Raw genomic sequence first — 25577 nt, 5'->3', positions numbered from 1 at the left:
TTTCATTTAGAGTAGTAGCAAAGTAAATTCTAGCCACCTTTAATAGTAAGCAATAGAAGAAAATTCTCCATTCTAGCCACCTTGTAGCATTGTTTTACTAGTGGCATTCACCATCTTTTGCTTCACTCAACTATCATGAAAAGAACAAGAAAATACACATTACAAATCTCTGTAATTTGAAAAATGGCAGACGTCTACAATACAAACGCACCTCCTTCATTGTGAAAGCAGGGCAGGTGCTGTTGATACAATAATATACAGACAAGGGGTCCTAAGAGAGGGAGAGAGACAGGGCTTGGGAACTCATATGGGGTTATATAAGATGAAACAGCCTTAAATTACAGTCACAAGGAAGAAAGAAACAGACGGGGAGTATTGCTACCTACTACTTCAAAACATTTGAATATATGGACATTCATTCATCCATTAACTTGTCATTGCAGGTCGCCCTATATGTGTATCAATGCAAATAAACTGATCAGTCTTCAAATGTTTGTAAAAGAACCAACTAAAAATGATATAAAGGTTATGGCATGAAAACATGAGGAAAAATAAAGACACAAGGTGTAAGAATGTTTTCGAATACGGCCCGATAGTTCTACAAACACTCGTTCTACAGGTCATACGACCACATGCCAGTAGCCAGCTTCAATTGGGATTTCTCACACTACATCCATTTTAATGGAGAAAAGAATGGATATTCTTCACTGATTAAGAACAACATAGCAATAGAGTGTTTTCAATAGGCACATATCCTAATTACTGACAGCTTCTTTACAGTTAGAACAAACAGAAGAAACCAATTTTAAATGGCAGAAATATAAATGCAAGCTATGACCCACAAAGACCTTAGAACAAATGGGGACTGATTAGTCCACTATTACCTGCATCACTGAGAAGCTTTCACATACGGCATCAGTAAAAGGTACAAATTCTTTGTTAGCTTCAGTATAAAACCATCTGCAAAACCATATTTTACCATCATGAAAGGAAATCGGCATTCATCCTCTAAGAAGCAACACACATTGTTCGATAAAGGAAAAGTGCTTAATATATATCAGTCTTCAAAAGCAACAAATGGATTAGAGAATTGTCCAAGGAAATAGACGTACTTGCACAGGAAAGTTGGCTTTATTCCATCATCTGCCCCAGGACCCAATTGTTTTCGCCTTTCATGTTCTTCTTTATACTTGGCAACAGGAAGAACTTCACATGGGCTTCGAATTAAGCCCACAGCTAAACAAATGTCGCCATCGGATGTATATACCTACAAACAATTACAAATATGAAGTCCATATGAAACTCTCTAGACCAACTAGTGCAGTATTAAGTAAGGTCCGACATTAGGAATCACATAGAAATAGGCAACGACAATTTGACGTGAGATCTGAGTATAACTTCCAGAGGTGTGTGCTCATATACCAATGAAGAATCTCATACAAGGAAAATGGAGAAATTAGAGAAATAAAAGAACATGAAAAGTGTACCTCATTTTGTTCAGGGGAGCACGGGCAGAGGTGGGCAACTTCCTTGGGCAAGTCCTCATGAAAGTAACACTGCTTAAGAATAGCCCAGTTCAATCCACTTTCATATTCATGGTACAAGGACTGCATTAAGAGTAAAAGCTTCCCCATATTATTTCCGAAAAAGGATGCAATTTTCATGTGCGTAAGAAAACCATATGAATTTGACAATCAACTTAAATACTCTATTAAACAATTTTTTGTTCACCTGAAGCCTATAGGGCATCAATTTCCCGTTGTTGGAGTGAAAAAGAGAAAATTCTTCAACTTTATATGTAACCCCATCAACACGACAGGATTTGTAATATGCCCTCGTATCTGTCAGCTGATGTGGGTCGCCAATCCATTCAACATCATGCAGGTCATTGGAAGAAGTCCCGGACTGCTCTCTATTTATGATGCTAGCTTCAAAATTTTCAACATTATTCCCCTGCAGAACTTCATGGCCATCTTTCTTCACATTTGAAGTGTCATGAGAACTTGCTGTTGAGTAAGGTTCCTCTGGACCATTAGAACCCATTTGCTGATCAACAATTTGAGGAATGTCAGGGGGTTTAGGGTTACTAGAATTGTCACCCGCAGTTTGAGATTCTTCAGGAGGCTCTGCTTTGGCTGAGGATTCATCTTCACCTATTGGTGCTTGAGAACTTTTAATGTGCTGAGCAGATACTTCACTTGATATCTCAGCAGAAGAGGGTTCACAAACCATCCCCAAGGATTTGGCTGGGGTATTCAGGGAAGTCGAAGAGGTTGGTTTCTCATCTATGTCTTTCCTAATTGGTAAAAGATTATTTCCATGAGCTTCTTCCGCATTTGGAATTTTGATACCAGATGATTCATTGGCATTGCTTCCATCCTCAGCAGGCTGGTGGTGACTTAGCAAATCTAAACCTCCATTAGAAACTAACTTCAGCTGTCCAGCACTGGCCTTTTGTTCCACAGCGGCTCCTAAACTCTTCTCTGGTGGCTGAGATCCACTGGTATTGACAGATAATTTTGGTGGGGGGTTACTCCTCATGACACGCCCGTATTTAGGAGGTAAAGGCTTCCCATTGCTTATAGTTAAGCATCTTGGGCAGTGCCACTCCCCCCTAGGAATCGCTCTCTGATTAGGTGATTGTACACATTTCAAGTGAAATCCTTTCTCACAAGCATCACATATAAGTACACTATCAATCTCATTGATGGTAACTTGACAAGTTTGGCAAGTCACAGCCTTGTTCATGTAATCTCTTGAAGGAGGATTCCAAGTAGGATGATCAGGAAGCTGTGGCTGTAACAGCTTCTGAATAATTTTGACAATTTCATTGTGGCTATTAGAAACTGAAGGCCCTTGCACAAAATTTATGCTCTGTAAATGCGGCTGCAAACCAGCCATATTTCCTGTCCCAGTTTGAGGAATTGGAGGTCTAAAGCTTTGGTCCCTTGCTGCTTGAGAAGACGATCTTAAGGCTCTTGAATCTGTGGTTCCCTGAGCATTAGCAGCAGAATGATTTGGAAACTTGTGTTCTTGCCCACCTTTAGCCGACAAGGCAGATTGAGTTTGAGCAGACCAGGTTGGAGCACTCGCCAGAGAGTGATTTACGGAAGAGTTAACTGAAAAGTACCAATACATACAAAAACGTAATAAATCTGAAAAACAACAAATTGTGTACAAAGACTTTAACTTAACTATCCCCCTGATCATGTTTTATCGTCACTCTCGCTCAAACAAAATATAATCAAAATACTGAAAACATCAAATGAAAGGTAACTTGAGTTCAATAAAAAATTACAGGAGCGTGCTCTTACACTCACAGGCAATACCATATCAGTGATGTCAATCTTACAGAGTATTTTAGCCTGAAGCATTTTATTGGAATAGATCTTGTCCACTGAATCACTTCTGGTTTCTCCAACACAAATTAAATTTAATTGGGAAAAATTATACGCAATATAATCGATATTTTCTTTTATGATGAACTAAACTTTCATGAAGGAGATGAAAATATAAATAAAAAGTCGCCCCATATCCATCACAAGAAAAATTGCATAGATAAAAAGGGAAAAAAAAGACTTCAACAAAAATCAATGGATAATATTAGTTGCTAGTTGTATACATCATTGAACTTTTCCATCGTTTGGCAAAAGCATATATATAAAAAGAAAAAAAAAAGAATACCTTGCATTTGAGATCCATATGCCCCATTTAGTGGTCTTTCAATGCCATGCAAGAGTGAGGAAGGGTCCCTTCCTTGTTGATTAATTGGAAATCCACTTGAAATATTATGAGCTCTGACTTCATTGCCTGTTAGTTGTGGTTGAACCTGCATAGACGTAGAACCAGCAACAGAAACATGACCTGAAGGCAGAGTACCGGCAGTGCCTCCCACTGAATTAGGGACAGGACTTGATTTGTCTGAGGGAAACATCCGTACAGAAGGCAATGTCCCACGGTTCTCAATCGATGAAATAATATGTTTTTGGGTTGGATGAGATCCATAACCCGAAGGTGGGATATATTTCTTGGAATCTTCCATCTAGATGTTACGTAGATTATATGAAGTTACACAAAAGAATAAAAGTTAAACTCCATGTCAAAAAAGATTATGAAAAGCTCTTCTAATTAGCAAAAAGAATATTTAAACTAGCTACGGAAGGAAGCATATAAATTTCAAGGAAGAGAGAACTACAAAAGAAATTATATCTAGAAAAGTGTCCAAGTCCTCTATAAGCGGTTAAAAGCTTTTTTGTTACTTTCAAGCCAGACTCCAAATATAAGTAGTAATTTTTTTGTGAGAAAAATATATGAAGTATTAAATTAAAGGCAAAGGATATTCTTTTTCTCGATGAAATGACACGATGTGCCATTTGAAGGGGGAGAGTATGCTCAAACCTGAATACAGGAGGACAAATAAGAAAACACGTAACCTTGGGACTCAATCCCTTGCATATGACACACCAATCTGAAGATAGAGCAAGGGAAAGGTACCACCTTTCCATAAAACTGTAGGTATTAGTGCTCACGTGACTAAGTTGCAATAGATAAGAGATTGTTTTTAGGATCAAACTTCTCTGTATAGTAGGGGTCTAGAGGACATGATAGTTATGTCAAGATAATGGAGAAGGACAAGAAAACAAAGGATCCCAGAGCATCAGTATGCCAACTGATGCAGTCTATGTTCTGTTTTCGTCGGTTAGTTGGCTGTTAACTGCTGTATTCAGATTGCTTATACTTTTACCATTGATTAGGTGGGTCCAATTGATGTTAAAGTTAGTTGCAGAGGTTGTTAGGGAGTTGTTATGGCTGTTGGGAGCTAACTCAAATCCTTTTGGAACCTATAAATGTTCACTAAGCTGTACAAGACATACTTTCATAAAAACTCTAAAAGAATACATACGGCCACATGGGTTTCGTATCAGAGTGCCCTTGACGAAGAAACCCAATGGCAGGGAAGAAGCACCCCGTGACCTCTAGTAATGAAAAAGATCATCCTGGATTGGAGACCTTATGCCTCTTTCCAAAATCCAATGCATCTTGCAAATGGAAGAATCAGTGGATGAGATGAAAAGTCATATTGATGATGTACCAAATGATGGGAACCATGGCGCGACAAATGGAACAATTAACCCTCCAAAGACCTAACATGCCTAACCAAGGAATAAAGAATGACACGAATACTCATCACCCTATTGCTTGTTGTGAACCACCCCAAGAACAAACAAGAAGGTTGCACCACAAGTACCCAAGAAATGCTACCCTGCCATTCAGACCTCCAGATACATGCTTCAAAAATCCAAGGTTCCAACAATTAGACAACTCAAGGGAGGAGGATAGTCCTTTCCGACACTTTGCTTATGACTTACATTTACCCCATACAAGGAGAAAAGAGTGGCAAAAATGAAGGAAGCAACGATTATAAAGTGAAGGTGGAACTCCCAACTTTTAATGGAAAATTGACATGGAAGCCTCTCTTGATTGAGCCAATCCTTCCTTAACTGCGCTGGCACACCCGATAAAAAGAAAGTAAAGCTAGAAAGTAAATTGGAGGAAGAACCTCCATGGTGGGATAAAATTCAAACCAATAGAAGGAGATATGGAAAGTGGTCCATAAGGACTTGGCCAAAGATGCTCAAACCAATGAACCGTTCTTGCAGATAAATAACGAGCAAATGTTGTAGGGTCAATACCAACATTGCATCCAAGGAACTAAACTAGTTATGGACTATTTAGAGGAATTCAATAGATTGAGTGCCCTAACATTCTTGGTGAGTTAGAAAACCACCGAATAGCTAGATATGCGGATGGACTACAAGATGACATAGGAAAAAGGTGATTCTACATCTGATCTACTGCCTAGCAGATGGTATCAAATTAGCTACAGAGATTAGGAGCTCAACGACTAGAATAACAGTGGACAAGCACAACATGACTTCAAAAGGAACACAACAGATGCTCAAAGGAGTTTTGAAATGAGCAGTTCCTTGTAACCATGAAAAAAGCAAGGAAGAATCGATGATACACCAAATAATAGGATAGGGGCAAAAGGCACTTTAGGAACCAACAACAAGAGGACCAAAAGGTTCTACAACCGTATCACTCTTGCCAAGTGTTTAGGTGGGGCCAGTCAGCCAAACCTTTCTAATGAGTGTCCTCAAAGAAAGACCCTGGCGATAATGGATGCCCCTATTAATGAACAACTAGATGAAGAAAGGTCCAAGGAAGAGTTACCTATTTAGAAGCTTGGGAGCAACTCTCTTGTATCTTACAAAGAATACTACCCACCCCAACAACTAATCCACATACCCAAAGACATTCCTCTAGGTGCACAATTAATGGAAATATTTCTATTCTTTTCATAAGAAATCAAGCTTTCATTTAAAAAATTGAAGTAATACAAGGGCATACAAAAAACAAACCCAAAACAAGGAGCCCAAAACAACTATAGAAAAGAATTCCAATACAAAAGAAGAAGACTAAGATAATAATTACAAAAAGGTCTAGCAACCGAAGTCCAAACAGAAGCATTAACCCTAATCACCTCTCAAACTCACCATATTTCTCAACCTCTCTAAAGATTCTATTCTTTACTTCTAACCAAATACAAACAGCAAAAGAGCTAGCTTGCCAAGGACTTAGTCCTTTTCCTTAAACACTCATTCCAAAAGCATCTCTTCCACAACAAGCTACCATCCCTATCCCATACTCCACACATACCAAATGAGGTTCTTAAATGGTCCCAAGAAACTGAGCACATTGGAAACTTCGTATCAAATGATTGAGGTCTTCCTCACACCTCTGGTAAAGAATGCACCATTCCAAATACAAAACGAAGGAAGTCTTTGGACACAAGCCAAGGAATTCACTCACTCAGGTAAAACTTGTTAAATAAAACCTTAACTTTCTTTGGAACCTTAACCTTCAAGAGAGAGAAAAACATAGAGGCAATTGGAAGGGAGAAGGGGCGAAAAAGCATGGACGAAGGAATTCCATGATACCCCTCTAAAAGGATCACAAGTTCATATATGAACATCCCTTCTCCCAGGGCACACCTTGAAGTCTCATAGGATAGAAAGAAGACCCAAAACACTATCAAACAGGGTTGTTGGTTATCTAAGGAAAGCAAAAAATGCAACCTTTTGTTCAAAATATGATATACTAAGGAAACATAATGCAAAAAAGGTTTATCCCCCACTCAACAATTGGTAAAGGCCCAACACAAAAAAAAAAAGAAAAAAGAAAAACTAAAATAAAAAATAAAATTAAAAAAAACCCTAGGGCTCAGCCATAAATAGCCAAGCACACCACCCCAGCTGCCACACCCCCTCTCTCAATGCACCCAGCCTGAGATCTTGCCGCCGTCGATCTCCCTTTTCCTTTCTCGTTTTCGCATGTCTGCAACACATCTCCCTCTGTCGTTACCGCTAGATGTAGCCACATCTCCCGTCGTCGTTTGCCATCGGCCACACTTAGCCACTTGTTGACAGATGACCACTGTAGGATAACAAAGGATGCGTTATGCAACACCGAGGGTCATCTTTGTCGCGCTACCGTCGTCCTTGCACTCCAACCATCGCAGCTCATCGTCGCCCACATCTTTCGCTGCAGTTACTGGGTATGAGACTGCCATCACCGTCGTCGTCTTGAGATCCCACATCGGTTGGGGAGGAGAACAAAACAACCTTTATAAGGGTGTGGAAACCTCTCCCTAGCAAACACGTTTTAAAAACCTTAAGGGGAAGCCCGAAAGGGAAAGCCCAAAGAGAACAATATCTGCTAGCAGTGTGTCTGGGCCATTACAAATGGTATCAGAGCCAGACACCAGGTGATGTGTCAGCAAAGAGGCTGTCCCCTGAAGGGGGGTAGACACGAGGCAATATGTCAGCAAGGACGCTGGGCCTCAAAGGGGGGTGGATTTGGTAGGGGTCCCACATCGATTGGAGAAAGGAACGAGCCCCAACGAGGACACTGGGCCCTAAAGGGGGGTGGATTGTGAGATCTCACATCGGTTGGGGAGGAGAACGAAACACCCTTTATAAGGGTGTGGAAACCTCTTCCTAGCAGATGCGTTTTAAAAACCTTGAGGGGAAGCCCGAAAGGGAAAGCCCAAAGAGGACAATATCTGCTAGCAGTGGGCCTGGGCCGTTACACCGTTACCGCTACCACCACTACGTGCTACTAACTTGTACCACCAGCAGCACCGTTTGAAAGGAGAAAACCCCGAGACGCCTAAGTCGGAAGTTGATAGGACAACTCCTAAAGTTGAATTACTTTTGGAGAAAGACGGAATCAAACCCAACTTTTACCCAAGAGGATGTAAATAACAAAGCGTGTGATCTTTGGAATCATTGTATCATGTGAACATAGGTTGATTTGTTGGGTGATTGAATGCAAGTTCACTCCTAGGATAGTTGGGCCAATAAATCGAAATTTCTAAAGCGAAGTCTCTAGGTAGGAACCTTCCTATTGAAACTAAACCCTTTTGTTTTTCTAAAATACGGTTGGATGCGTATGTTATTGTGTGGATGCTTGTTGTTTGCTGCCATGCTGATTGGTCATGAAAATAAATGTTTTGGGACCAAATGCATGCATTTTATGTTTGAATGCAATGAGTGTGGTAAGGGCTACACGTTGTGTATCAGGTCAACGTGTATCAAGTAACCAGCCACTAATAATCATGTGAGGTGATTGCTGATATTTATTTTTGTGGTAAGGGTTACATGTTGTGTGTATCGAGTAGGCAACCATCAATGATCACTAAGGAGTGATTGCAAAAAATTATTTTGGGCGAGTAGGTTACACGTTGTGTGTTTGGGGTAATCAACGACCAAGGTTCTTCGATTCTAGCAGTATGTTAAGCTCTAGCAGGAAGCACAACAACCACTTATGGGGAACCTCATTTTGTAACCTCAAGCTCCCAGTGCCTAATTCTCCTAGATCCACTAGCTTCATGACCACCTCCCGCTTGACCAAGTAGGATTCTCCCCCAATCAACTCTTTCCTAAAAGAAATTCTCACCACTCTTTCAATGGACTTACTTACCAAGAGTGGAATCCTAAAAATCGACAAGAAATAGTTAAGGACCCCTCCTAACACAGATTGAATTAGCGTAAGTCTTCTCCCTAAGAGCAACTGATATGTGGAAATCACTACAAGGGGAGTAAGATTCGGATTACCTTGTAGATCGAATATCTCAAGGCAAGAACATTGTTTGAGATTCGAATCACTCCACAAGCAAGATCGATCATGTCTAGCTTCAATGATTCTTGTTGATCAAATATCTCAACGCAAGAACACTTGTTTGAGATTCGAATCACTCCACAAGCAAGATTGATCATGTCGAGCTTGAATGATTTTACATGCAACCTAAACTACATAGAATTGCAAAGAAACTTAGTCATTGGCTAAAGAAAGGACAAATGCTCCTTTTACTATATTTTCAAGTCTACATACATGGCTTTATATAGCCTCAAAATGAAACTATTAAAGGCATTCCAAGAGTGGTAACATTCATAGTTTATGGTCATAATTAACCATGATGTAAATGTTAACCCACCCAAAATTTACAACAATCAAACTTCATTCTTCTTCAATGTAGCATGAATTGAAACATCTTTTTGATAATTTTGACAACCTTTTCTTCACATCTTCATTGAAGTATATTGTATGATTGATGTCTCTTGGTTCATATCATTCTCTAGTTCTTCAAGAGGATTCGTCCTCGAAACTTATTCTTGAAACTTTGCTGCAAAAATAACTTATGGAAATACAAAGAACCTCACAACACTCTCTCACGTGTATACGCTCAAGGAATTTTAGGCCACTCTATTTGCACTCATTTACACAAATGAAGCTCTCATTCTGACCTCTCAAAATTTTAAATAGAGAAAAGATTGAATTTTAAACTCTGGGTCGATTAAAAACTAAAAAGATAAAAATAAATAAAAATCAAATTGAGAAGAAACGCAAATGAAACATATATCCGATCTTGAGATTCGAATTTTAAACTCTGATACCAAATGATATGTGGAAATCACTACAAGGGGAGTAAGATTCGGATTACCTTGTTGATCGAATATCTCAAGACAAGAACATTGTTTGAGATTCGAATCACTCCACAAACAAGATCGATCATGTCTAGCTTGAATGATTCTTGTTGATCAAATATCTCAACGCAAGAACACTTGTTTGAGATTCGAATCACTCCACAAGAAAGATTGATCATGTCGAACTTGAATGATTCTACATACAACCTAAACTAAAATTGCAAAGAAACTTAACCATTGGTTAAAGAAAGCACAAATGCTCCTTTTACTATATTTTCAAGTCTACTTACAAATACATTCTTGAAGCTGATCATTGGACAAGGAAATTGAATTCTTCTATGGTGAATCTCATCTGGAAATACATGACCCCTAAGAAGGTGATAGGTTTTTTTATGGTCCCTCGCCTAAGAAGTTTAAACAAAAATCTTCAAAGAATGCTTCAAAACTATGTGATGTCTCCCTCGATCTATTGTCTCCGCCTTTGAGAGGAAGAGTCCTTAGATCATATGTTTCTTCACTGTCAATTTTCTGTTAAAGGGTGGTTTTTCTTTAATATTTTGGGGGTGGAATGTTGTCTCCTCGAGGATATTGATGATGGGTTTTTAGAAGCGATCGATGGAAAGATTTTTGGCAGAAGGAAAAGAACCTTTGGGGATATTCAACTCGCTCCCTTCTTTGGTGTCATTGGAAGGAAAGAAATAGCAGGGTTTTTTAAGATAAGTATTCCTCTTCTGATTCCTTTTGGCTTTCAGTGCAACACTCAGATCAACACAACATCAACGGAGACTGCCCTCATATCAGGGGTTCAGAAATTACGGAAAGAAAGAAACAATAGATTTTTCAAGACTACAAGGAAAATACTCAACCTATTTTGAGGGCTAAGATTTCCTTTTTTTTTTGTAACTAACCTACTTACAACACTACACAAATTCAAGCACTTTTTTGGCAATCATTTGCCCACTTTTTCTCTGAAATCTTTCATTTCAGTCAATGAAAAGGTGTGTGGTTCTTCCACAAAAAAGAAATACTGTGGTTAACTATTAGCAACCAATACCCTCCCCCCACGGTGTCCATAGATATCCGCGAGAAAACTAATGCATCTCCAATGGAATAATGAATCAGAGAACTCGGAAGCAGACTGGAGAATTACATCCATGTGTATCTTTCCGCGGAAGAAGTGAAGATTTTTAGGTTATCAGTAACCAAATGAAGACAAGAATGCCTATATAGTCTCATCCTCCAGGTTTCATTCAAACAAGTTTGAACATAACTAACAGTCAAGCAGAGTAGCATTAAACAGACTTCACGAAGTATTATCTACAATCGAGCATCAAATAGTATCGGTCACAAAAAATGAAGAACCCACGCTGCCCTCCGCAGACAGTCGAGAGATAACAAAAGTAGGCAAAATTAAAGGCATTAACATACCTTCTTCTTTGTCTGCGCCAATTTCTCCGCTATCGTCAACCTGGGACCGCGAAACCCTAACTTCTGATCCCTAATGTTACCATGCAGCCCCAAATCTTCAATCAAAGAGCTAATTCCTTCCCTTCCCACAATATCCTTGGGAGCCAATCCTTCACAAATCTGAACCAACTTAGCCCTAGCCTCAGCCATTAATTCAACCTCGGCATCAGTAGGCTTCTTTCCAGCACGCAGCGCCGTCATTGTGGACATGACCAACACAATCTCCGCAACCCTCCGGAGATTAGGACCCAACTCGCAACCATTACGGGGCTTCTTTCTCAACTGAGGCTCCGCAAGTTCATCGTCCCCGTGAATCTCAATTGTCCTCTTCTCGCCGGTGGGTAGAGTGGGTTCGCCATCAACAACCGTGGTTTCCTCCATGGGTTCGGCCATGGGGGAAGAAAGCCAGGAGAGGAAAAATCAGGCCGCAGGTGGGCGGAAGAAAGGAGTTAATCAGATGAAAATTGTAATTTAAAAGAAAAAAAATTGAAAAATGGTTCTTTTCAAAATATTTAGGGAAATAGGGTTGTTTTTGTCGTATGTGAAGAGACACATTGAATTGATATTTGACCAAAAAAAAAAATGAAAATTTGAGTTTTATTAGTGGAGGATGAAAGTCCCACGTCCTCTAATTTAGAGAATGATCATGAGTTTTTAATCAAAGAATACTCTCTTCATTGATATGAGGCCTTTTGGGAAGCCGAAATCAAAGTCATGAGAGCTTATACTCGAAGTGGACAATATCATACCATTGTGGAGAGTCGTGTTCGTCTAACATAGTATCAGAGTCATGCCCTAAACATAAAAGATATAGGGTCGAATTGGGTGTGAAAAAGGAAAAATAAATTTTGGAAGGAGGACTCATTCGATTAATGAAGAGCTCGAGGCGAAGGATGGTTGTAGGTGGAGAAGATTTCTCAAGAAGATATCAAGGGACGAAATGCCTTAAACATTTGGTGGAGGCTCGTCGAAGTTCTAGATAAGGATGTCAATTTGAAGTTTCAATAGTTCATGAAAATTGTTCTATTGAATTCTTAGATCTGAAGGAACTAAGTTGAATCAAATTACGAATTTCAGCCGAAAATTTGGAAACTTTTGAAAGGGTAGCACACGAGTGAGGAAGACACTGACCATGGTCAATGGTTAGTCTTTTTTACCATGTTCTTGATATTTCAGCCTCTCGATGTCTAATTTTCGAGCCATTTTCATTAGTATTCTTCTTTTATAGTCAAATTGGGGTCTAATTGAGGAGCTCGGGCAAATTTAAGCTTGAAGAAGAGAAAAATCGAAACTCCAAATATCTCAAGTACTGTAAGTAGCCATTTCAGATCGTTTATGCGACTATATCTTTAGGATTGACTTGATGGAGAATATTTAAGTTAGAAGTAAGCTAATATCTAATTATATGCATTATTATTCAAAGAATATACGAGTTGTGATGGTTAGACTACAATTAGAGAGATTGTGACCCACCAATTATTCTATTGTGTAAGACGAGTATATGCTAGATTAGCTAGCTTGCTTAGGCTACATGTATATGATGTTAAGGTAATTCCTAGGCTTTCAAAGCCTTGTAAGATACAATGAGCCACCCGTCATGTTAAGTTTGTTAGATGCATGTTCGGTTGCGAAGGTTAGCTCCACTCCTAGACGTGGGACCTACAACTTATGAGAGCCTATTCAAGAATCGTTTTCCATAATTCTTGGGTGAAATCCAGTCAGTAAGGATGGTTCATGATCGACGAAGTGTGGCATGGATCCAAAGGTATCAAGATACGGCTAGATAGGTTCATCTATGAATAATAGGTTGCGAGGTTTAGTTCTGGTCTTAGAACCTAGACCATAGTCATTCATAACCTTAAAAATAGGTATGGTATAAATTTTTAAGTCATCTCGGTCCATTTAGGCTATGAAATATCTTAAGGACACGGTAGGGATATTTTGATCATACGTCCTTAATAAATAGTATAAAGTCATCCATTAAACTTTCATGCACAATTGATACCATTTAGTAGGTTAATTCCATAACTTATACTTTTCGAGCAAAACGTCTAGGTTTAAGTCTTTAACTCATAGTTCTTGGCCCAACTCTTCTATTCTTACTTAATTTTGAGTTATCTATGTTGGATCGTATGGCAACCTTAGAGGGGGTGAATAGGGTTTTACCGAGAAAAATAGTTAAACGTGATTAATTTTTCTAATTATGAAACTTCTTACCAATAAGTAGAAGATGATAATTACTAGAACAAAATAATTCAAATCAAAACAATAATCAACTAGAATATGCATAAATCACAATAATAATTTTGAAATTAAATAGGAAGAGTTAGAAAATATGACACCGTAGTTTTATAGTGGTTTGGTCAAACTTGACCTACTCCACTCTCAGAGCCAAACCGCTACACTGCTCTTTTTACGAGTTCAAGAGCAAACTCAATCTTTTCCACGGCGCAGGATAAAACCAGTACAAGTATTTGAATTTGGTAGTAACACACCACAACTCTTTCAACGAGTAGATTTACAATTCGGAGTACTCACAACTATTTCCTCACAATACAATAAAAAAAATCTATCTCAATGATAAAATGAAAATAAATAAAATTGGAAGCTTTGAGAGAACAACAATGGAGCTTTAGAAAATTAAAGAGGATGAATTATGAAAGTTGTGTGTAAAAAAAATGGGGCAGATAAGTTTAAATAGAGAAGAAAAGTGACTAGAGATAGAAATTAATATTTTTTTAAAATATAATAATATAATATAAAAATAATAAAAACGGAGGTGAGTAACGGTCAAATGACAAATTCAAAATTTATTATATACATAATAATAAAGAGTAATGTGAGTACGATTAAGTTAAAATTTCAAAATTTATTATAAATATAATAATATAATAATAATAAAAATGATGTAAGTAACCCCACCATTTCAAAATATAATAATATAATAATGTAATATAGTAATAATGAAATCGAGGTAAGTAACCGTTAGATTCAAATTTATATGAGGTATAAATAATTTTATTTATTCTTCTGAAATTATAAATGTCATACTTTGATTTGTCAATCATTTTGATTTAGCTGTCACATCATCACGTCAGATATGTTGTCTCGACTGTAATTTCTTCGTTTTAGCTCTGATTTGAGTGATTGAAAAGTCGTTGAAATCGTTATTCCCAACCTTATACTGTGGACAGTTCAAAATACTTAAAATGGTTAAGATTACATTCTCATGTCCTCGAGTTTAGCTTCTAACACGATCACGTTCAACAAGACAAATAAAATAGCAGCTATAACATTTTTCTCATGATTAGCAATCGAATATTCACAACTAGCCACTCGAGCTATATAAAAATACACAACATGGTGTCATAAACATGAAATATTTTTCAATTGATGAGTAGTTCCTTTGAATATTGATTTCGAGGCTGAAAAAGTGGGACCCACTCTCACTAGCCTGAAAGAGGCTTTGTAAGATATAATTGTAAGATTAAAATTAACTTTTGACTCAAGTGTAATAATGAACGATCAACTTATTTATAATGATTATATCCATGAATACAACTTGTTCTATTGCATAAAAATTGATCAATGGAGCTTATAACGAGTAAGTCTATAGTTTTTTTTTCTAGCTTATAGTAACTAAAATCATCCATTTAGTTGCTCGAAATTTTAATTAATAACTTAATATATTAATATAAAATATATTTAATGGGAAGAATTCAAAATAAAATTTAATATATTAAAAAAATTAAAAGAAAAATATATTTATTCTTAAGGGTCCAAATTAATATCGAATATATTAAATACATTAAATATTAAATAGAAAAAATAAAAAATGTATTTAATTTGAAGGGTTTAAATATTAAATAATATATTAAATATAAAAACGAAAAATATATTATATATTTGAAATTTAATATCTAATACGATCGAGATAAAATATTATATCTTAATATATTAGATATTCAAATTATCTCAGAAAGGAGATTAAAAATTTGTGTCCAATACCTTACATCCAAATGGACCTTACATCCAACACTTTGTGTCCAATACCTTGTCATGCACTATTCTTTTTGCAGCATTGTGTAAACCAACAACGCTCTCCCAAATAGTAACTATGATAAAAAGATGTAGAACACAATCGAATTCTGGTTGAAGTAGAACACATTTACTATCCCTCATCCATATACAAGACAGTCGGTGATGTAGAACACAATAGACTAAACAACGCAACAACGACGATTGTAATCGAGATCACGAAGACAACACAATGAATCTGGGCACAATGAGCATTTCTCAACTATGATCCTTGCCAACAAATGGTGTACGAACTACATTGATGATGAAAAAAATTACGAGATTTTGCCTCAGGTAGCGTGTGTTTCTCATCGGTCGGTTCCATAAACCCTAAAAACCTGACCCCTAACTCCTAATCCCCTAAAAATGATAAACCTCAACTCCTAAACTCAAACCCTTTAATACTCAAAACTTCTAGAAATAGTGTATGATTACCAAACCCTATATTCTAACTTCTATAAAACATAAACCCAATTACTAAACACAGATCCCAGGAATTTCAGTTTCTATCATTTAGTTCTTCATGCAATCTAAACTCATATTCAACCACCAACATAGAGTTGGACATTCTTAAATGAATATTGCTTCAACTATAGGAGTAACAGATACCTCGGAAGGAATTATAAAAACATAATGAAACTTTATCAATAACATTTACGATCAATCTATTTTCTCGGGCACAAATGTATTAAAATTTACATATCAAACCTGGTATGATAGCAGAAGAAATCCACACATTAGTGGGTCGAGCAGAAAAGCAGAATATCACAGACCGGCTGAAGGGTTAGTCAACAATTCCAGTGATTTTTTCAAGTGTTCTACTGCAACTGAAACATCATCAAATGCCAGAGCCCCTACTGCAAACCTCGCAGCCTTGTGTGCCTCAGCAATTTTCTCAGGAGGTGGCTGGTAGTTGCTGTCATAATGGTATGACTTGGCTGGAGCTGCTGTAGGTTGAGGTTCTGAGGCCGTCCCCTCTCTTCCGTTTGAATGATATTGGGAAGCTGATGGGTAGCTGGCAGGAGGAGTCACGTGAGAAGAGTATGAAGCATCGGATCCTTGGTAATAGGTCGGATGGTGAGAAGGGGCGGTCGGGAGGCTAGTTTCCGAGAAACTTGGATAAGATTGGAAATGGGAATATGAGTAATTTGGGGAGGTTTCATTAGATACATAATTATGAGGCAAAGGCTGTTGATGCTCTGAGTAGGATTGGATGTGGTGGTATGGCTGAGAGTAAGAGGAACTGTCTGGTTCATTCCTCGGAGGAGGTAGATGAAACTCATGGGATGGATAACCAGCTGCAGGGTATGATGGAATATTTGAAGGGTGCTGATTGTCAACGTCATTATGGAATCGAGCAGGCGGAGACGTGTTTAAAGAAGTGTGGTTGTTCATGTTGTCATAGACCTGAGGACTTTGTGGGACATTTGAATGATCATCATTAACCTTATCATAAACCTGGGGTAAGGAATCCAATTGTGATCGAGTTCTCGAGACTTGAGGCTCCCCTGGTCTTGCATCCTATAAAAACGAACATCGTAGTAAATACCTAAGCAGCCTCAAAACCTCCTTGATAGTTGTTTTACACATGTAAGATACTTCAGCGTAAAACTAATAAAGGACAATCCAGAATGAGAAAAACTAAACTAAGAAATAATATTCCTTTCTTTTGGTGTGCTAAGAAATAATATTACTATCTGTTTGTGGTCTGTTGTTTATTAATCATAGACATTAAGCATCAATAGAGGTTTTTGTAACGACCCTAGCCCACCGCTAGCAGATATTGTCCTCTTTGAGCTTTCCCTTTCGAACTTCTCCTCAAGGTTTTTAAAACGCGTCTGCTAGATATAGGTTTCCACACCCTTATAAAGTGTTTCGTTCTCCTCTCCAACCAATGTGGGATCTCACAATCCACCCCTCTTCGAGGCCTAGCGTCCTCGCTGGCACTCGTTCCTTTCTCCCATCGATGTGGGACCCCCACCAAATCCACCCCCTTTCGGGCCCCGCATCCTTGCTGTCATATCACCTCATGTCCACCCCCTTCGGGGCTTAGCTTCCTTGCTGGCACATCGCCCGATGTCTAGCTCTGATACCATTTGTAACGACCTTAGCCCACCGCTAGAAGATATTGTCTTCTTTGGACTTTCCCTTTCGGACTTCCTCTCAAAGTTTTTAAAGTGCGTCTCTGCTAGGAAGAGGTTTTCACACCCTTATAAAAGGTGTTTCGTTCTCCTCCCCAACCGATGTGGGATCTCACAATCCACCCTCCTTTAGGGACGAGTGTCCTCGCTGACACTCTTCCTTTCTCCAATCGATGTGGGACCCCCACAAAATCCACCCCCTTTGGGACCCAGCATCCTTGCTGGCACATCGCCTCATGTCCACCCCCCTTCGGGGCTCAGCTCCTCGCTGGCACATTACCCCGTGTCTAGCTCTGATACCATTTGTAACGACCCTAGCCCACCATTAGCAGATATTGTCCTTTTTGGGATTTCTCTTTTAGACTTCTCTTCAAGGTTTTTAAAAAGCGTCGGCTAGGGAGAGGTTTCCACACCCTTATAAAGGATGTTTCGTTTTCCTCCCCAACCGAGGTGAGATCTCACATTTTTAGTAGGTAGTACAAGAGTTAAACTAGAATTAGGCAGCAAACCATACATTTGCACTGGTAGGTGTACTTGAAGGAACAGACAGATCTTCATCACCAGAAGGTGGACCAGGCTGTGGCTTCCTTCCCTCTTTCAAAGCCTTCCTGATATCTGCTGCTTTCCAGACGGCGTATTTCCGTTTTTGCTCCAGCTATGAATAGAATTTTTTTTAAAAGATTAAGCAAGGATCTGATTCAGAAGACTAAAACAATGTCAATCAGGAAAGAAACTCACGTCTGGTTGAAGTGGACCAAACTGGGAAATAATCTCGAAGAAAATGCTTGCAGCATAAAATGTTTTTGCAGTGTTCCTGTGAATAAAATCTTAAAGAAATTAGAAACTCAGAAACAAAATATATGATTTCTCTATCCTTACTCAAATAATGTTTGAAGCACACAAATATAATGAAAAAAGGATGCCATAACTTAAATGAGTGAAACCATACAGCCTACAAGTATCCAAATCACATTAATGACATCTTTTGACACTTCAACAAAGATAAAACTTCAAGTTATGATCTAACTATGCATCTTATCTTATATATCCATCAAAGGAAGTGACAAATAAGAACGATGGTTAAGCTCAATCAACAACCATACTGAAACAGACTTCAATACAATTTGAAAACAAACTTAGCTGCTTCGAATTAAGAAACTACAAGACTTGATTTTTGTAAGTAAAAATATGTTCCGACAATTGATTTTTTTTTTCCTTATTCTTATTCTTAGTTTATTTTCATTTTATTTCATTTTTAACCATATTCTTCTTTTCTTTAGTGTGTTCTTCTAGATAACTTGTATTTTTTAGAATAAACGAAGTTGTTCTTCTAGATAACTTGTATTTTTTAGAATAAACGAAGTAGCTTTCTTTGTGAATAATGATTCCGATGTGAACAATAACTTATAAAATTGACCACTAAAAGTCATCCAATCTAATTCAAACATAGTTTTTAAAAGCAATATTCCAAGTCAAGCAAGTTAACCATGAATCTTTGTAACTAACTAAAAGTACAGGAATTGAAATATTTTTCTATATGAAGGAAGATCATTGATTCATTGACATACAAATCCGCTCGTCCAGCATGATCTTGTTTGTCTGCCTTTGCAAAGACACTCAATGCAAACCCCTCTAGATGCAAACTATCATCAGGCCCAAGGCTGAGTGACTTCTTATCCTGAAAAACGATAGATGGATTGATTAGTAAGCACATATTACCAACCAAAGGCATAAAGTTACCAATGAGGTAAAAATGTGATGAATGAACTCAAGCAGGGTTCATATTTCTCCATGTTCTAATCAAAGGTCGTATGTTTTTTTTTTTCTTTAATGAGAGAGTAATTTCATTGTATAAATGAAATTATATACCAGGAGGAAAATGAAGCCGTAAGCCAAAGAAGATTACAACACAGCTCTTCCAAATGGCACTAAGAGAACTTACATTTTATTCTCTTACATTTTAGGAGATAGAAGGGACATATAGTCTGGAGGCCTTGCAAGCTTATCATGAGTATTAATAGTCTCATGAGAAAGCTCCCAAAGAAAGAACTCGACTTTCTTGGGATGTTTGGATTGTCAAATAACTTAGTGTATAGGGTAGGTTCGGCGTTCTTTTTATTAATGAAGACAAACAATAGGGAGTTACAAGAAAAGATCTCCATCATCCAAGTCCAAGTCCAAGTCCAAGTCCAAGTCCAAGTCCAAGTCCAATTATCCAGAAGAGAGCCAAAGAAGAAGTTAGAGAGCAAACTGGGAGAGAAGCCCATTCAAGAATCTTAAAAACCGAGTGGTTCCTTCTAAAAGAAAATTTTGAATAGTGATAGTGAGAGAAGGGATTCCTGATGACAATCTCTTTCTGAGATTGTAGGGAGAAAAGCCCAGGGTAGTCTTTTGGAAGGATGTCATTGTCAATCCAATAATCAAGCAAGAAAGTAGTAGCATTGCCAAAGCCAACCAACATCGTCCTATCAAAAAGTTCGAAAAAGGCTTGAATCTTGGAAGAAAAGTTTCTTCACGAAAATGGTTGGCTTATTCTAATCAGTTGGTCCTAAGTGGCATCCCAATCTATTTTATGTCCCTGGTTAGAGTTCTTAGTGCAGTTAGTAAGGTCTTTGAGAAGCTTATGAGATATTTCTTATGGGAGGAGATTGATGAATGGAAAGGATCTCATCTTGTGAGGTGGGAGGCGGGGTCTAAGCGGTTGAACCTTGGAAGGTTAGCTGCTCAGGTATAAGTAACATAAGGGAAAGCAACACAGCCTTGTTGGCTACATGGTTATGGCTGTTCCATCATGAATTTGACACCTTAGAGCACAAGGTCATTGTAAGTAGTAGGATCCTTACACAATTGAACGGACAATAGGTGGGATTTAAGGTATTTCTGAAACCCACAATGTTTTAAAGGTTAGAGGCAACCTTGAGACTTTTCCCCTCGAAGAGGAGAGGCATAAGTTCAAGGCAGTATGAAGTGTAAGCCTCAAAATTATTGGAAAACATTTTACAAATTCTAAAATGGCATGCCTAAGTACCACTAACATAACATAAAAATAGAAAAGAAGAAAAAGAAAATACCCCTCTCAATTGCCACTTGAACAAAAATTCTAAATGATATCTTTAACATCACTACTATTATCATTAATAGAATCAACTTATACTATACATTTTTGTCATTCAATATTCTTAAAGTCACAGTAAAAGTAGTAATAGTTCAAATTGTCACAACTTAAACTTTTATATTTCTTGAAGAATGAAACAAATTAATATCATTTTTCTAATCATTACATGAGGGGTGGAAGCCTTAGAGCCTTTTCATAGAGACATAACCATCTTCTATGAGGTGAAGGCCATGGTTCAATGAAGGCGTAACTTTCAAGGCTAAAAAATAGAACCTTGCCTTCCAGCGAACGTCAAAACCTAAAAATTATTACCTGTTCAAAATATTGAAAAGTCGTGGAAATATATTTCTACTTAGCTCCATGTTCTTTCTCAATTTACTCACTATTCAATAAGGGATGAGAGAGATACTCACTTTAGGGAGGATACGTGGTCAGTGGATAGAACTCTCTGCTCCATGTTTCCCCGTTGTCCTCCTTAAGGAATTTCTTTCTCTTTCATTTGGATTCTGCCCTTTCATTGAACCTCGAATGTTCTAGCTCTTTTATCTTTGATTGGAGAGTTTCGCTTTACCGATGAGAGGAAGAATGTTTGTCTTTAAGTCCCAACTCATCCAAAGGCACTTTTTCTACACCTCCTTTCGATGTTTGGTTGGTCACCACTCATCGAGAGTTTCGTTTTTTTTTTCTTTGTGTGGAAGGTGAAAATTCCCAAGAAGATTGAATTCTTTATGTGTCAGATTTTCAATAGAAGAGTTAACACATTGGATCGGATTTCAAGTAAGGTATCCAATTTGGTAGAGCCTTTTGTTCTATTGTTTGGAAGAGAACAATTGAAGATCTCAATCATATTCTTCGGTGTTGGTACTTTGAAGGAGCAATTTGGAGTTGTTTCTTTGAGGAGTTTGGCTATTGCTTTGCCAGTTCTCGAAGTTGTAGAGAGACGACCTATGAGTTTTTTCTCCACCAACCCTTTCGTGAGAGATGAGCACTTATGGCGAGTTCGGGTTTGTGTAATTTTATGGGGTTTGGGGGGTAAGAGAAATAATAGAATTTTGGAAAATTACCTTTTGCCTGGCGTTTTCAGGAATAGATTCATTGGCCCTTTTAAAATGTACTATTTTGGTATCTGAGTTTTCAAGAATATGCTTAAGAAGTCTGTGAGTTTTGATAAATAGGTTTAAAACGGTCTCTAGCAATACTTTTTCTATTTGCTACAGTAATGGTAATGGAGTAATTATTTATTATCTTTATTGTTTGCGTGGCATTTAAAATTAAAAATAAAATAATTTCTCTCCTCTCATTCTCTCTTTCCATTCTCTCTCCTCTTAATCCTCCCTCCCTCCTTTATTTCTCCTATCCCTCTTTCCATTCTTTCTCCTAACAATAGGGGGTCCCCACGAGAAGCCGTCCCTTCCAACCATTTTTTTACCACTTCTCGAGATCAATGACAACGATTTGAGATCACTAGTGCTAAACTCCCTCAGAGTCTATTCCACATCAAAGATCAACTCTATTTCTCAACAGTTCATGTCCAAAATCTACAGTATTCCATCCCTTTGTCGCACAATCGACTTTTCATGTTTTCCCTTGATTTTTTGTGATCCATTAGCCTTAAACTCTGTGGGCTGCAATGATATCAAATCCCAGCTAAGTCTAAATTCATCAATTTAGATCAAACTCAAAAAAGAAGAATAACCTAGCATTCGTCACCTAGGAATCCTCACCCTCATTGACTCCCGCAACCCTCCACCGCCACCTTGTACTTCGAGCTTGACCCCTTGATCATATAGGTAGCGTCACAAAGACAATGCCACTAATTTGAATGAAAGAGTGAGGAAGGAGAGAGGAAAAAGAACGAAAGAGAGAGGTTGGAGAGAGGTTGGAGAGAGGATGAGAATAGAGAGAGGAGAGTTTTATCTTTTAAAAAAATTTCAAATGCCACACTACATTAAAAAGAATTTCAAAAACTTGTAGATGGAAAAAGTACCACCAAATACCCCTTTTAATCCTATTTTTCAAAACTCAGACACTGGAAGTGTACATTTTAAAACCTAAGAACCAAATATTCCTGCAAACTCTGGGACCAAAAAGGTTTTCCTTAGAGAGATTGAGAGACCTCCAAGTGATGCTTGGTACCTTCTCAGATTCCATTTTTCTCTTTCAGCTTCGGTTATGAAGTTACAAACCAAAGTTATTTAGTAATTATCCTTTAGATCTTATCTCTCTAGCTTAGAGATTTTTTTTTGTGTGTGTGTGTGTGTGTGTGTGAGATTTGCTTCCTTTTCTCAAGGCTATATTTTTGTATGCCCTTGTTTTCCTTCATTTATCTCTCCATGAAAGTTTGGTTCACCATTGTATATAAATAAATAAAATTAAATTTTAAAAAAAAAAATGAACAATGAACAATGAAAATCCCTTGGTAGAGCCAAATTTTGCAAAAATAACTATCCTCCAGACTCCAAATGCCACATTTTTCAATGTTAAATCTCCAAAGTCACTATGTTAGGTGAAGAATTTCTTTGGGGATGTTTGGCTCATGAATTTATCATTTCTGAGTTTATGAGTCAGTCTTTGGATAGCCCAAGTTATGTATAATCTATGTTTAGACTGGGCAAAGGAATGTGCTATAGAAACCTAGTGTTGTATTGTCAACTCAAACATTGTCGGGCTGACCTATGGATTGGACAAAAAAAAAAAAAATCTATCATTTTACCTTTCTGTTTGCTTTATCCAGTGCAAAGAATGCATCAGTTGTAGATTTGTGGTTGACCAAAATGGTTCATGGGAGATGCTTATTCGAAGAACCCTCCAAGACATGGAGGTTGTGGAATGGGCAACACTATCCTGGCCAATGTCCACAAGGAGGTATTAAACCTAATATTTTTTCAAAGAACGTTCCATGACCGTTCAACCTCTAAAGATCCTACTATGTCTTCAAGCCAAATATGCTCCAAAACTGCAAAATATATATGTGTGTGTGTGTGCATAGAATAAAAACCCTTTATCCTTACCGGGAGGGACCATTACAACCTCCTCCAACATGGACCTACAATTTCTATCACGCACAAGAGAAACCACAGAGGAGCCCAAAAATCGGCCCCAAATCAACTGCTCAAACAAGCAACTCCAGAACAATCTAATTTACTTCAAAGTGAAATGCGCAAATTTGGCTAGAATTCTAAGAAGGGAAAGGTGAGAGACCAGAATATTTGAGAGAACAAATGAAACATTTTTTTCCAATTCCTAGAGCTTTAAAGAAATTTCAAATAAAAGAAAATATCCATGCAAACGGGAACGATCACGTTTTGCACTTTCTATCATTACTTATATTTGATATTATAGGGCAGAAAATAGTGAATTTACCATTAATCTCTCTTCTTCTTTTACAGTTACAGTTCAGTCTTGGATAAGAATCTACAACGCACGTCTCCCAAATCAATTCCAAAAATATACCAACTCAGGATTGCCACCGGTAGGTAGACTAAGGTAGAGGACAGAGGCCAATAACTCTCAGCCCATGAAGAACCGAAGATATTAAAAGGATTAAACTTCAAGCAACCACACAACAACATAACATTTTGATAGATTAATCTTAAAACTGAAGGCTCATTCCAAAATCTGCAACATCTTAAAGAGTCTGTGAACTTCCTATAAGTATACACCAATTCCCCCCCATCTTAAATCTCCCCTCAGTTTGCAGTTGATAAATACCAAATACATTGCGTTTTATTTGTCTGTAATTATATTTCTGTATCCAATTTAGATATGTAGGAATACAAACGAATAAATTTGTTACTATAAATTTGTTACTAGATGTAACCCTAATAGAATTGATAAAATTTTGAAAAGTAAAATCGAAAAAAGATGTACATCAATTCAAAAATGATCAGATAATGAAAAATAAAATTCACATAGTACTTGATTAGAAAGACAGCCTAAAACAAAATATTTTCCCAATCCCCAAGTAGCTTCGATCGGCCCTGATTCTAGGTAACATGCTGCCACTATTCCAGTAAGATAATATACCAAATTTTCAAACAAAAACCCATAATAAGCAGTAGTTCCAGTTTGTCAGCTTTCCAAAATTCAGTACCAAACCATCCATATGATCCACAAACTTGAACAAATATTGGATTAACAAAAAGCAGTAAATCCGAAACCTTTTCGAGCTGATTCATGAGGGAAACAAGGAGGGCATTTGTGGTCTTGGTACGTTCGCCCTGTGGAATCCTTAGCCCACGTTCCATAGCATATAATCGACCTAAACATGGAAAACGCCCAAGCAATCAAGAATCAAAACAATTAGGGCCTAGAAGAAGAATTGAAACTAAGAATTACAGTAATATGCGACAAGAGGTTCGTGCTTCTGCAATTCGTCCGCTCGCTGGAGGTAGGGCAGAAGGAGCTTCGCCGGCTCGGTCTCGCTCGCCATCTTTCACTGGGAGCTCCGAATCTGAGACGATCAAAGGTGATCTTACAATTTTGGTTGAAAACTTGGAGAGTCGAATGCAATGGAAACTTCAAATCTTAAACAAAAAAACAAAATGACTTAAATTAATAAAAATATTGTTGAGTTTTATACCTGTACAAAAAAAATATCCTAAAATTTAATACATTCAACCTGACAATTCATACCAACCCAACCCAACTCAACCGGAACTATAAGGGTTGGGTTGGGTTGGGTTGAATTAACATTTCGGTAGAGTTGAGTTCATTTTTTTTTTAACC

At 37.7% G+C, this 25577-nt stretch overlaps 2 protein-coding genes across 3 annotated transcripts; both read right to left on the bottom strand.

Moving 5' to 3' along the window:
• Positions 1 to 56: 56 nt before the first annotated feature.
• Positions 57 to 11982, bottom strand: LOC111810757. 2 transcript variants are annotated; one of them, XM_023697531.1, is made up of 7 exons: positions 11478 to 11982; positions 3685 to 4042; positions 1732 to 3119; positions 1488 to 1607; positions 1113 to 1267; positions 882 to 960; positions 57 to 455 (listed from the first exon to the last, which is right to left on the bottom strand). In XM_023697531.1, the coding sequence occupies exons 1-7, from the start codon at positions 11907 to 11909 to the stop codon at positions 450 to 452; spliced, it is 2538 nt and encodes an 845-aa protein (XP_023553299.1). In that variant the 5' UTR covers positions 11910 to 11982; the 3' UTR covers positions 57 to 449. The 2 variants fall into 2 exon arrangements, with proteins under 2 accessions (XP_023553299.1, XP_023553298.1); XM_023697530.1 differs by having other exon boundaries at positions 57 to 449; positions 885 to 960.
• Positions 11983 to 16150: 4168 nt separating this feature from the next.
• LOC111810798 (protein HOMOLOG OF MAMMALIAN LYST-INTERACTING PROTEIN 5-like) lies at positions 16151 to 25383 on the bottom strand. Its single transcript, XM_023697592.1, has 6 exons — positions 25188 to 25383; positions 25010 to 25110; positions 19303 to 19412; positions 18473 to 18548; positions 18249 to 18389; positions 16151 to 17114 (listed from the first exon to the last, which is right to left on the bottom strand). Exons 1-6 carry the CDS (start codon positions 25279 to 25281, stop codon positions 16359 to 16361), a joined length of 1278 nt encoding a protein of 425 aa, XP_023553360.1. The 5' UTR covers positions 25282 to 25383; the 3' UTR covers positions 16151 to 16358.
• Between the last annotated feature and the right edge of the window lie 194 nt (positions 25384 to 25577).

Source organism: Cucurbita pepo, chromosome LG14 (genome assembly GCF_002806865.2).
Source record: "Cucurbita pepo subsp. pepo cultivar mu-cu-16 chromosome LG14, ASM280686v2, whole genome shotgun sequence".
Classification (NCBI taxonomy): Eukaryota; Viridiplantae; Streptophyta; class Magnoliopsida; order Cucurbitales; family Cucurbitaceae; genus Cucurbita; species Cucurbita pepo.
This window is presented reverse-complemented; position numbering and strand designations above follow the sequence as displayed.

What these genes read in the sequence shown, in the direction of transcription:
- LOC111810757 (XM_023697530.1), bottom strand. Translation starts at nt 11,909, where the DNA reads ATGGCCGAACCCATGGAGGAAACCACGGTTGTTGATGGCGAACCCACT. An exon ending in TGATGCCCTATAGGCTTCAG is followed by an intron (nt 1,608 to 1,731) that starts GTGAACAAAAAA and finishes CTCTTAATGCAG; the next exon opens with TCCTTGTACCATGAATATGA. An exon ending in AAGCCAACTTTCCTGTGCAA is followed by an intron (nt 961 to 1,112) that starts GTACGTCTATTT and finishes ATGGTTTTGCAG; the next exon opens with ATGGTTTTATACTGAAGCTA.
- LOC111810798 (XM_023697592.1), bottom strand. Translation starts at nt 25,281, where the DNA reads ATGGCGAGCGAGACCGAGCCGGCGAAGCTCCTTCTGCCCTACCTCCAG. An exon ending in ACCTCTTGTCGCATATTACT is followed by an intron (nt 25,111 to 25,187) that starts GTAATTCTTAGT and finishes TTCCATGTTTAG; the next exon opens with GTCGATTATATGCTATGGAA. An exon ending in TCATGAATCAGCTCGAAAAG is followed by an intron (nt 19,413 to 25,009) that starts GTTTCGGATTTA and finishes ATCGTTTTTCAG; the next exon opens with GATAAGAAGTCACTCAGCCT.